At 41.5% G+C, this 13,197-nt stretch overlaps 1 protein-coding gene across 2 annotated transcripts in view; it reads right to left on the bottom strand.

The window, feature by feature from the left end:
• ZFAND3 (zinc finger AN1-type containing 3) overlaps window positions 1–13,197 on the bottom strand; it is a 324,262-nt gene that overhangs the window by 19,174 nt on the left and 291,891 nt on the right. For both annotated transcript variants that reach the window (XM_040473389.1, XM_040473390.1), the window contains one exon: window positions 11,557–11,724. In XM_040473389.1, coding sequence (XP_040329323.1) covers window positions 11,557–11,724 — 168 coding nt within the window. The remainder of the gene's footprint in view (window positions 1–11,556; window positions 11,725–13,197) is intronic.

The raw sequence follows: 13,197 nt of genomic DNA, 5'->3' as shown, positions 1-13,197 counted from the left end.
CTACAGAATAATACAAGATCCTGACCCTTGAGGATTTCAGAATCTAGGAGGGAAGAGAAGATCAGTAGAGGAAGGCATGTGTTAAATACTCAGAAGATGTAAATTTCTAAGTAAAAGAGAATGGAGTTGACTAGATCTGATATAAAACCTCTATGATGTGGATCACCTTATTTGACATGTCCAGTAATTATATTTGGTCTTAAATTACCTTTGCATTTCCCACGAAAACAATGAGATATTAAGTGTGCAGTTTATCAAACATTGGGGTATAAGAGAATTACCTGAGCAACTGCACTTTTACTTTCTAAAGAAGCATCCCCTTCTATCTGGGGATAGGCCCACATTTTTCAAGCAGCAGTGCTCATGAGGGAATCGCAGTAAGAATCTCTTTAAGAAGACTGGTAGTATCTAATAGCATATATTTGCTATTACACTGTACTACATTATGTATATAGTACATTATGTGTATAGTACTACAACGTACTATACAATGTATACAACGTATTAAACACAAATTAGTTTTAACTACATACATTAAAGGCTTTGGAAAGAACATTTAGCAAAACTCTGTGAACAAACTGTTAATCTGCAAGAAAAAAAAATTAATAAAAAATCCTATTATTTTGTCTAAATACTAACTACTTTATTTATCTTTACTGCTAATGGTCTAATCTGGTGACATTTTGCTGCAAAGGGTTCATAGAAGAGTCCTGAGTTCTCAGCTAGGTTTTGGAGGCCAAACTAAGAGGAAGTGAAAATAGTCAGGTGTATTAACTTGAAAGAAAGACCAAGAAGTCTTTTTGGGTACTTCAGAAGAGACCAGTAGGATTTGGTGGTAACAACAAGCCAACATCCAGGATGTGTGATGAAGAGTTATAGTTGGGCGGGGGGGGGGGGGGGGCGGCGGCAAGACCTATGTGATGGGAGCAGGCACCGCTGTGAGCAGTCACCCTGGGCAGGAACTTTTTAGTCCCTGAGCTTTACAACAAAGGCTGCATGAAGTACCAATATTTTAGCACACAGGTGTGATCTGAGGCTAGTGGAAACCTTTCTGATCTGTTTCCTCATTTATAGAAAAAAGTGGGGTTGGCATGGCTGCTAAGGCTCCTTTATTATCTATCTACCCACAAATTTTTGTGATTGTGTCTTGTGGTAAAAGCACTGAATTCAAGCAAAGCATTTCCAAGCTTCTCTCAGTGTGGTTTGCTTTTATTACCTCAAGTGAGAATAACCCAGACAGAATAGCATTTTGGTGTCTTGTTATGATGTTGGTGTGAGGAAAAGAGGAATATTCTCAGGGCACAGGTTTTCCCCACTATAGATGGAGACACATTACACAGAAGTGTGAACAAAGGGAATATGCTTCAACTGTAAACAGAAATGAATTCATGGGATGGTAAACTCTTATTATTATTTTTTTTAATGTTTATTTTGAGAGTGGTTATGAGCAGAGGAGGGGCAGAAAGAGAGGGAGAGAGAGAATTCCAAGCAATGAGAGCACAAAGCCCAATGCAGGGCTTGATCCCACGAACCTTGAGATCATGACCTGAGCTGAAATCAAGAGTTGGACGCTTAACTGACTGAGCCACCCAGGTGCCTCTGGATGATAAAACTTTTAAAACACAGTTTTGCTCTTTTTTTTAATTTTTATTTATTTTTGAGACAGAGACAGAGCATGAACGGGGGGAGGGTCAGAGAGAGAGAGGGAGACTCAGAATCCAAGCAGGCTCCAGGCTCCCAGCTGTCAGCACAGAGCCCGATGCGGGGCTCGAACTCACAAACTGTGAGATCGTGACCTGAGCTGAAGTCAGACGCTTAACCGACTGAGCCACCCAGGTGCCCCTTGCTCATCTTTTTTAGGCCTCATGGTAGTTCACCATGGGCTATATCATCTGTTTGGGGGGATGTATTTGAATATTGCCTGTTTTCCTAGAATGTATTCAACAGCTACAAATATTACAAATGTCAGAGAAGGGCAGAGGTGGGGAACAGCTATAAAAAATCTACAGCAGATGGGGTGCCTGGCTGGCTCAGTTGGAAAAGCATGCACTGATCTCAGGGTTCTGAGTTTGAGCCCCACACTGGGTGTAGAGATTACTAAAAAAAATTAAACTTAAAAAATCTACAGCTAAATCATACTTAGTTGTAAAACACAGAATTTTACCTAAGATCAGGGAAAAAGGCAAAGAGATCCAGTCTCAACACTTCCATTCAACATTATGGTAGAGGTCATGGCCAGTGCAACAATGCAAGAAAAAAACTGGCATAAAGTTTGAAAAGGAGTAAAACTGCCTTTATACACAATGACATGATCATGGATGTAGAAAATCCTAGGAAATCTAGAACTAATAAGTGAATTAGAGCTGCAGAATTAAAAATCATATGCAAAAATTGTGTTCTGAAGTGACAGCAAAGAACAATCTGAAAATACATTTTAAAAATTCTGCTCACAACAGCATCAAAAAATTAAAATGGGAATAAGTTCTTTAAAAGGTACTGAAAAATACAAAATATTGCTGAGAAACTTGAGAAGACTTACATACCATATTCGTGGGTTGGGATATTGTTAAGATGGCAATGCTGTACATCTTTTTTAAATGGTAAAGATACTTGAGGTATGGACTCTTCACAAAAGAACTGATAAATAAGTAACCAAAAAGCTTATGAAAAAGATGCTTAATATCACTAGTTATCAGGGAAATGTGTGATGGGAAATTAATATACCACACCAAGATGGCACCACATACCCACTAGAATAGCTAAAGTTAAATCAAAGACAATATTAAATGTTGACAAATTATGGGTAAATTGGAATCATAATGCACTACTAATGGAATTTTCTTAAAGTGCTAAACGTCAGAGTCATTCAACCTGGCAATTCCACCTCTGTATCTACCTAAGAAGAATTAAACATATATCCACATAAAAACTTACACATGAATATTTATAGCAGCTTCATTCAAAACATCCTCAAACTGGTAACAACCAAAATGTATGTCAACCGGTAAATGTGTTAAGATCCATACAACGAAATACTACCCAACATTATAGAGGAATGAACTACCAATACATGACAATATGGATCAATCTCATAAACACCATGCCATGTAGAAATACAAGACTATATATATATACTGTATGAATCCACTGATATTAAAATTATCGAAAAGGCAAAATTATAACAACAAAAGCAGATCAATCAGTGGCTGCCTAGGGCTGGAGTAGGGGAGAGTAGGGATTGACTGAAAAGGGGCACAAGGGAAATTTTACAGGTGACTAAAAACATTTTAAAATTTGAATTTGGTGAAGGCTGTACCACTTAAATTTACCAAAACTCACTGACCTGTAAAACAGGTGAATATTATGGTATATAAATTCCATCTAAAAAAATCTGTTAAAAAAAAAAAAAACAAACCCATGCACACTCTGCTGGACAAAGAATTAACTGAAACTATTTACTCTTGGAACCAAAACAAAAGACATCAATAATTCATTTTCTTTTGCAACGATCCATTTTTTCCCCTCCCATAAGGGAAGTATTTCTAAGCAGCGTAACCTAGCCAAATACCTTTGATAAAATTATTGATAAAATTACTGTGCTGTTATTGCTGCTCAGATTGGACTACAGAAGTAGTTGCAAATTTGCTGTCCAGACAGAAAATATTTCACTTCATGGGACAAGGGTCTCCTGGTTCACCTCTCAGTAGGGTGGGAATGTGACAAAGGCTTCAGCAGATGTGTTCTGTACATGTTGTCTTTTGAAAGCTCAGTCTTTGATGCTCCTTTGCCGGGGAGGGGAGCTCTTCACGTTTCTGATTTCTTTCTACACCCTTGTCAAAGGGCACATGGTAGGTTGGATCTCTGAGACAGTGCTGAACTAATGGGCTAAATACAGAGTTAGTATTCAGTAAAAGGTTTGATTTGTTTTGCTCTAACATCTCAATGTGCAATTTATACAGGAGCAGCAGAGGGACTAATCTGGTTTTAGACTAGAATTCTTATACATTAAAGATTAAATGGGGAACACAGCATACTCTTGTTCAGGTAAAAGTACAGTGAGAGCGAAAGAGAGTAGCAAAGGGAGAACATTTTCTCAGAATCTGCCTCAAGATATCCAATTACTCTTAGTTCTCACATTTACAGTAACTCCCATCAAAGGGTGTTTTTGCTTTTGGGAGGATGAACAGGACACCTATGTTACCACAGGTAACATATACCCAGCTGCTGTCTTATAAGTAATGGAGAAACGTTAGCCTTTCATTGTCAGATTCAGCATGAAAACATGAAAAGGGCTGAGGTCTTGGTAACCACACACTCTCTCCTATAATACATGGCAGAGCATAAACTCACCACTCAATAGCAGTAATGATAACACTAAACCAACCAAATCAATTTGGTCAAGATAAAAGATCTCTGGTGTTTCCCTGGATAGCAGAGTTTTCTAATGGATCCAGGCTAGAACTCTGTAAGGGAATAAAGCCTTTATAAAAACATGCATTGCCTTGCTTTCTTTTAGAGACAAAGGACAGAATGCCACGTGTTCCTGACAGGTTCAAATCACATGTGGATGAGAATTAAATAAAGGCGCAGATACAAGGACTTATTTGTGATGATTTCTGATCCTGGTGAAATGGACCAGCCTAGTCATTTCATGTCACCAACACACCTCATTATCACCACAGCTCCTTGCCCAACTCTGGACCATAAGATATCACCATTCATTCACTCTGTAGTCCCCTGTAGTGCAGGGATGGCTGTGACAGAGGCACATTCCTTTTCACTTAGTGAATTAGTTCACATTCTTCCCAGATCATTCCACTTAAAAGGATTCAACAATCTCCCGGGCCTTCTTGTGTGCTTAACTGGAGCGGGGGAGGGAGTCAAGGGGCACCTGGGTGGCTCAGTCGGTTAAGCGTCCAACTTTAGCTCAGATCATGATCTCCCAGTTCACGAGCTCGAGCCCTGCGTCGGGCTCTGTGCTGACAACTCAGAGCCTGGAGACTGCTTTGGATTCTGTGTCTCCCTCTCTTGGTGCCCCTCTCTCGTTTATGCTCTGTCTCTCTCGCTCTTAAAAATAAACATAAAAATAAAAAAATAAACACACACAAAAAAGCGTGTTGACTATATTCAAAACCACGGGCAGCTTCTCACTGCAAACCAACATCCAAACCCTACAGCCTGGAGCCTGGAATCCTTACCCTCCCTTTCTAGTAGTCTCTCCTCACTCAACCCCAAGGCTCCATCCAGCTGTATAGAGGTCACCATCTTTGACCAGGTAGTCCCTCTTTCCCCACATCTAAATCCCACTCTGCCTTTGAAGCCCCAATTGTCACAACCTATACAAGTACTGTAGTTGGAATTAATCTCTCTCTCCCCATGTTCCTACATATATGGCTTATGCCTCAGTTAAAACTCTTATGGTAGGCTGCCCTGGATGTCAGCTATTTCATGCCTTCCTCTTAGGCCCAGCAAATCCCTATTTTGAATGCATATTAAAACCACCTTGAGGATACCTAGAAAAATGGCTGATTCCAGGAGTTGGCAAAGGTCAAGTACAAGACACATCCAGAACACATCTTATAACTGCCAGGAAGTAAGGAAACGTTTTTGGCACAGTTTGAGCACCAAAATAATTAAGTATAGTAATGAATTATGAACCACTGATAAAATAGAAGAGCTCATGAGCCTGTAATAACAACAGATAAATAAATGGGGAAGAAGGGTTTTCGCTTACATAAGAACGCTGAGTGTCAAAGGAGAAATGAAGAAGGAGGGCTAGAGTTAGAAAATCATCATTTTGCAACGATCATAGTAAAGACTGGTTCAGGGGCACTTGGGTGGCTCAGTTAGTTAAGCATCCGACTTTGGCTCAGGTCATGATCCCATGGTTTGTGAATTTGAGCCCCACGTCAGGCTCTATGCAGACAGCTCAGAGCCTGGAGCCTACTTCAGATTCTGTGTCTCCCTCCCCCTCTGTCCTCCTCCGCTCATGTGCTCTCTCTCTCTCTCTCTCTCTCTCTCTCTCTCTCAAAAATAAACAGACATTAAAAAATTAAAAAGACCAGGGCGCCTGGGTGGCGCAGTCAGTTAAGCGTCCGACTTTAGCTCAGGTCACGATCTCGCGGTCCGTGAGTTCGAGCCCCGCGTCGGGCTCTGGGCTGATGGCTCAGAGCCTGGAGCCTGCTTCTGATTCTGTGTCTCCCTCTCTCTCTGCCCCTCCCCCGTTCATGCTCTGTCTCCCTCTGTCTCAAAAATAAATAAACGTTAAAAAAAAAATTAAAAAGACCAGTTCAGGCAAGAATCATCAATGGATGCTAAATCTAAGAGACACTTTTGATGATGAGCAGGATACTAACATGGTCACAAAGTGTTTTCCCACAGACTGCTTACTACTTGCATGGTCAAAGATAGTAACTATAGAGTGGAGAAACTGGGCAACACTTTGAGTGAATTAAAATTAATATCTACAGTGAGGGGGATGATGGACATCTGTGCCTAATATAAAATCCTGAGATGGGGCGCCTGGGTGGCGCAGTCGGTTAAGCGTCCGACTTCAGCCAGGTCACGATCTCGTGGTCCGTGAGTTCGAGCCCCGCGTCGGGCTCTGGGCTGATGGCTCAGAGCCTGGAGCCTGTTTCCGATTCTGTGTCTCCCTCTCTCTCTGCCCCTCCCCTGTTCATGCTCTGTCTCTCTCTGTCCCAAAAATAGATAAACGTTGAAAAAAAAAATTAAAAAAAATAAATAAATAAAATCCTGAGAAAGACACATCACTTAATAGGAGTCTGAGACTAGGCTGGGAATAAGTAATCTGAATCTAATCATGAAGAAACACCAAACACCAAATAGAAACAAAGAGAGTTCTATTAAAAGGGGGGGAGGGCTATAGTCTTCAAAAATATCAGTATCATTAAAAACAAAGAAAGGCCATACAAACGTTTCAAGTTAAAAGGGTCTCAAGAGACATGACAACTAAATGCAATACTTGATCCTGGACTGGAGGGGGAAAAAGTGCTTTTACAGGAGACATTTTTGGATCAACTGAGAAAACCAGAATATGGGTGGCAGATTTAATAAGAGCACTGAATCAGTATCAATTTACTAAAATTGATAACTGCTATGGATATAAAATAATATCCCTATTCTTGGAAAACATTCATTGACGTTTATAAAGACAAAAGGCCATGTTTGCAGCTTACTCTCAAATGGCCCAGAAAAACATTTTAAATTTCCAAATAAAAAGCTAAAACAATAGCTGGTGTCCTTTTCTGATTTAATTATTTAGAGTGAGGCCCAGACATTCTATTTTTAAAAGCTTTCCAGGACTGAGAACTGCCTAGAGCAGTGGTTCCTCAGACCAGCAGCAACATGACCCAGGACCTCGTTACACATGCACAGGCCACTGAATCAGACCTCTGAGAGGTGGGGGGTGGTCAGCAATCTGTGTTTGTCACACCTTCCATGCGAGTATGATGTCCACTCAAGTTTGGAACCACGGACCTAGACTAAGAGCTCCTACATTCTATATTTCTAGATCCTACATTCCCCACAAAAGCTAGCAAAATGCTTCGTGCGTTGTCGTATCCCGATAAATGCTTGAAGAATTTAGTTTTACAGTGAATGATAATGCAGAAAATGACCACTGAGGCACTTGGGAGATGATAAACTAAAGGGCTAAAGCATTACTATGGAGTTTCTAAAGTGAATATAAAATTTATTTTGAAAGCAATAATGGAAGTCAGATTATTCAGGTTGTTAGTAAAAGCACTGTTATCCCAAAAGGGAGCATATCGGCTTATAGTTTAAGTCACTGTCAACTGAAAACAGGTGATAACTTATGCAAGCTCTTAGACTGGTATTTAAAAATCAATTCTGTGGTTCTGGGAAGCAAGGCACAACAATAACTAAGCCACGCTGTGTGCATCATGCAAGATCTGCTTAGAGAACACAGCATTCACATGGCTGTGATGTGGCCCAGATCTGATGAGGATGGTCAAATTTCAGAACATCTTCTATCTGGCCTTTGGAGAGACAAGACTCCTGTAATGAGAATGAGCTGATCAATTTGCCTACTGAGTAGAAAATGAAACAAATAAATCCATTTTTATGCAATTGTTTTCTATCTTGAGAAGCTAAACTGTTGAAGATGCTCTAGGATGCAGGACATCATCCCAGCCTCACCACATGCCTTTTCTAATTGGCATCCTGAGAGATTTCACAGGAAAAGGGTGTTACTTTGGTATTGTTGATTTAAAGGTTATCTAGTCACAGCAAGGCAGAGAAGAATTCATCTTCAAAATTCACCTCCTTATTGAAAGCCCATGGAGTATCTTGGCAATTAACAATTCCTATCACCTCTAGCTGTTCCCTATGTGAGAAGGCTCAGAACTCGCCTTACAAATTGCTCTTTTGAAGATCAAAGGGAAGCTGAATGTGTCTGTGTGTGCTCTCGATGAGACTGTAATTTAATGGAATTTTTAGAGAAGCCTTGCTGGCAGTGTTTGGATGACAGCCCCGGGGCGGAGGATTCAGGGGAGCTTGGCCACTCTTCCCTTTGGAGCGTCTTCTCTGTCTTTAATTGGCACCTCATTAGAAATTAATGAAAATGACATCCTCTGTTCTTCCTGCTCTAGGCATCGAATGCTACAAAAAGGCCCATCACAATTCATAACACATTCAATTTATATAGCAATGGCTCTTAAGCATTATTTATGAGATGTGAATTTCTTGTCAGCAGTTAATAACCTGTACAGAGTGGAAGGGGAATGGAAAAAAAGATTGTGAATATATATATTAAGAAAAAGATTTTCTGCAGCGGAGAAGTGTTCTGTTTGAGTTCAAACTACCTTCCTGAGTCTTCACTTCTAGCAGGAAATTACCATGCTCCCCCCCCCACCCCCAACCTTTCAGGGCAGTTCAATGTCTCTTCAACACCCCATGCATCCTCAAGGAAATAACTACACAACTCACCCTTTCCTAGAGAGATCCGAGCAGACAGGCAGGAAGAACACAAGAGCTATTTGTCAAAGACAATCCCAGAGGTGTATGTTCCCACTGCTCTATTGCTGTCCTTTATCTTTTAAAATGTGGCAGTAGACTCAGTCATTTTTCTGGGCACGTAAGTGTAACACTCTCAGTGGGCCAAACTGAACTCCCCACTCTCTCTAGGAAGGCTACAACTGGAGGGAGTGCACAAAGCTCAGGGCTTTCTTTCCCAGCATTAAGATCAAATCTCTCTGTAAGTAGACACTCAGAATTGGGCATAAGCCAAGGGACTATGTGTTAGATCATTTAAAAAGAATGCATATCTGTGGTAAACCCAGCAGGCACTCAGAATTTACCAAGACAGTCAAGTTGGCTTCACTCAGGAGCATGTAAAATCACCTAACATGTATTTCTAGATTTTTTTCAGCTGAGTGCTTAAGACCTTAGGAAATCTGGGAGACCTGGTTACAATACTTCTGGATCTCTCAGTGCTAAACTGTGAATTCTCACCGCTTGCCTGACAAGGACAGGAGGTATCAGCCATTGCCAGAGGCAAGACAGCATACTTTATGGATCAACTGCTTGATCCACTAGGGCAAATCCTGTGTAATACCCAGGATTCAGTTGCTTTCAAGAAGGAAACAAGAACATAAGGTACAGGAAAATCTCATGATTCTAATTTAGGAATAACCAAGAGCATGTGTTATAAAAGCAAGAGGCAAAACGGTCAGGTGGGCTTCACAACACTGATAACAGACTGAAGTACTGAACCCCTGCCCCCACAAAAGTTCATGTGAAGACCAAAGCTAAGAATCTGCAGACCACCAAAGACTGGACAAACCCTTCAATACAGGCGAAGGTGGTTAGCCACCATGCACCAGAGTCCACTCTGGCTAACCACAGTATTCCTTCCCTGTTTCACTATGGATTTAAAATCACGTGGCAGGGTTGCTGAAGATGCAGTCTAAGAATAAGGTTCTGGGCTCTTCTGGAGTTCTACATGAACACAACTGAAGTCTGAAAACTCTGCTGACAGCCTCTCCTCTCACCTTTTCTCCTATCTCTCTTCTTTACACTTTCACACAAGTGTTTAATAGGAAAGTAAATGCCAAGCTAAAAAAATAAAAACTCATCCAGTGACACCTGGACTTCCCATGCTGGTGTCTGTTTCTGCAGTTGAGCATACACTTCCAATCTCATTGAGTACCACACACCAGAGCGTGCAACAAACAGATTCCTGGTCTTGATAACAACAGGAGTTCTGACTTTGTTTCCATGAGAAGCTGGTACCCCTTTCCTTTTGATTTCCAACAGGGTAAATAACTGAGGCACAGGGAAGCAATGGCTGCCTCTTCAGAAGATGAAGGACTATGAGTAACTGTAATTTTCTAACTGCTGAGAGAACCATCTAGTCCTGCCTGCCAGCATCAGTACTTGTAGGGTATCTATGGCTATCGCAGAGGAGAAGGGAGGCTTCTAAAGCTCACTCCTTAGGGCAAAGAATACAAGATACTCAGAGGCAAGAGCCAGGTCTCCAAGTCTGCCTGATGACAGCTCTTGTCCCATACAACAATTTTATAAAACAAAGCTTTAAATCAGGAAATAACAACAGGAACAGGAAATCTGTAAGTCAGCCTAAATAATGCAGCTACACAATTCTGCTTCTCTGTGACATCACGTACGTGGTCAAAGGGAGAGAAAGAATTGGTCTAAGTTGTGTTCCATTGTGGGTAGTCATGAAGGTTTTAAAAATACATCCCTGTACAGCAATTCTAAGAGCTAGTATAACACTGGATAATACAGAAGAAAATGTTACTTTAAAGCTACTTCAAGGGGTTAACTGACAATGAATTATGATTCAAAGAAAATGTTCCAACCAAACTTTAATTTAAAAGGGGTATGGGGGGAAAGAGTTTCCATTTATTATACGTAGTAAGATGTTCATTCAAAATGAATAACTGAATTTTATGGTACATATCTCAGAATGTCACTGGTTTGGTTAATTTCTAAGTAAGTCATCAATGAATAGGAACTAGAGTAATATGTAGTGGGGAGAAGTTGGAATCAGTAAGCAGTGACAATGCAACTCTAACGAGATAAATTTAAGAGTGGGAATGTTTGTGCCTTGTTTTTACGTGTGAGAGGAAATAAAGGGCGTTTAGAAGTAAGACTTCTCGGGGTGCCTGGGTGGCTCAGTCAGTTGGGTGGCCAACTTCGGCTCAGGTCATGATCTTGCGGTCCGTGAGTTTGAGCCCCGCGTCGGGCTCTGTGCTGACAGCTCAGAGCCTGGAGCCTGTTTCAGATTCTGTGTCTCCCTCTCTCTGACCCTCCCCCGTTCATGCTTTGTCTCTCTCTCTGTCTCAAAAATAAATAAACGTTAAAAAAAATAAAAAAATAAAAAAAAAAAAAGAAGTAAGACTTCTCTGCTCCTGCTTTATGAATCTCCAAACCAGTAGCTTGCAGGGAAGTACTCAGGAGAAGAACGAAGGGCTTCAGCCTCTTAGGAATAATTTCCAAAGCTATGCCAGGGTGTCAAGGACCAGTCTCCATCATGCCACTGGGGGAGATGCTTACCACAGCGGCATGATCCCAATTCCTGCTGCACCAGCTCCAGTTTGGTCTGACACTGGAAGCACCGACGTCGACTCTTCTGTTTAGACCGGCTGGTTTCCTCAGGTCGTTCGGTGTTCTCCAGTAGTCGTGCCCGTTTCACTGGCGAAGCCTCATTCTCAGACTGTGAATCTGACCAAAACAACACATTTAGGGGTCAGGGTTAGTGCCTGGCCCGGCAAGCACAGCTAATTAATGTACTGCCAGGCCTTCTGCTGCCCTTTTCCAGGAACTGGACCTGTGTGAGCAAGAGCCAGTTCTGCCTGGCCTGGTTTATACCGCACAGATTGTGACAAGAATGTACCTTCGGGGCAGACTTCTAATAAGCGAGGCCTGAGCTAGGAGAGGAGAGCAGGGTTACTTAACAAAAATCAGTCTGATGCTGTTGTTTTTAAAAACAGCTGTTTCTCTGAGGAGACCATCCAAACTGGGATCCTCTCTTTCTCTGTACCCCAACTCTGGGCCTTACTGCTTGTACTGGTTATTTACTGCTTCTTAGATATTTGGCCTCAAGTAGACTGTAATTCATTAGAGAAGAGACTATATCTAATATTTCTTTATATCACCATGTATAGCACAATTCTATACCCAATGCCACTGTTTAATGGGTGATCCATAATCTTTTCTAGTAAAAACACTCCTGTTTCTAGTCCTAAATGTAACAAAACACACAAGAATCAGGTTCTGATGCTGAAAATTATTTCAACTGTATTCAGAGTGAAGGAGTATCCTCGTTTATTCACAAGCAGGCTATCCCACGGCCTCCACTGTGGAGGCTACCGAAGCAGCACTTTGCACCACAACCCTCAACTTGGCTGGTGCCAAATTGGCAGGTGGAGGGAGGTATGCTGTATGACAACTTGTGTTTTGTGGAACCTTAATAAAGTAACTAAAATGAAATAAAGTTCTTGTCATAGGCAGGCTGCGAATAACTCTTGCCTTCAAAAGAAAGGGGAGCACTTGGGAACTCTGTATTCTTGGACTTGCTCCACTGCAAACTGAAGATGCACCTCTTGCCAAGGTTCTAAAGGGGTTTGTGCTAAACCATCTCTGGAACACAGTCTCCTAAACGATTTTCTTCAAAACACATCCAGATCCCACCACTTCTCACCCCTCCACCAACACCACACTGGTCCAAGCTATTACCATCTCACATCCAGCTTAGTATAATAGCTTTTTAACTGGCCTCCTGCCCACCCCTAAGCTCCTACAGTCTGTTCTCCACAGCCAAGTGATCCTTTTAAAAATCAAGTTAGAATCATGTCGCTTCCTTCTTCAAAACCCTTCTAAAGCTCCCCTTCCCAGAGTAAAAGTTCAAACACTTACGACCGCCCTCACAAGCACCCGCATGATTTGCCTCCTCTCTGCTCTATCACCTCATCTGCTGCTCTCTCCCTTTACTCCATCCACAGTAGCCTCCTTATTGTCTCCTACCTCAGGGCCTTTACACCTTCTCCTAAAACACTCTTCTCCCAGATCTACATGGGATCTCACCTCTTTTAAGTCTTTTAAGTCACATTTTCAATGATGTCTTCTTCCCTGTTCACCCTATCTAAACCACTCTTATCCCCCTTCCCAAGCACTTCCTCTCCTACCAACTCCTGC

Source organism: Herpailurus yagouaroundi, unplaced genomic scaffold (assembly GCF_014898765.1).
Source record: "Herpailurus yagouaroundi ecotype Mexico unplaced genomic scaffold, PumYag 139, whole genome shotgun sequence".
Classification (NCBI taxonomy): domain Eukaryota; kingdom Metazoa; phylum Chordata; class Mammalia; order Carnivora; family Felidae; genus Herpailurus; species Herpailurus yagouaroundi.
The sequence above is the reverse complement of the archived record's forward strand: the minus strand, read 5'-3'. Positions and strand labels throughout refer to the sequence as shown.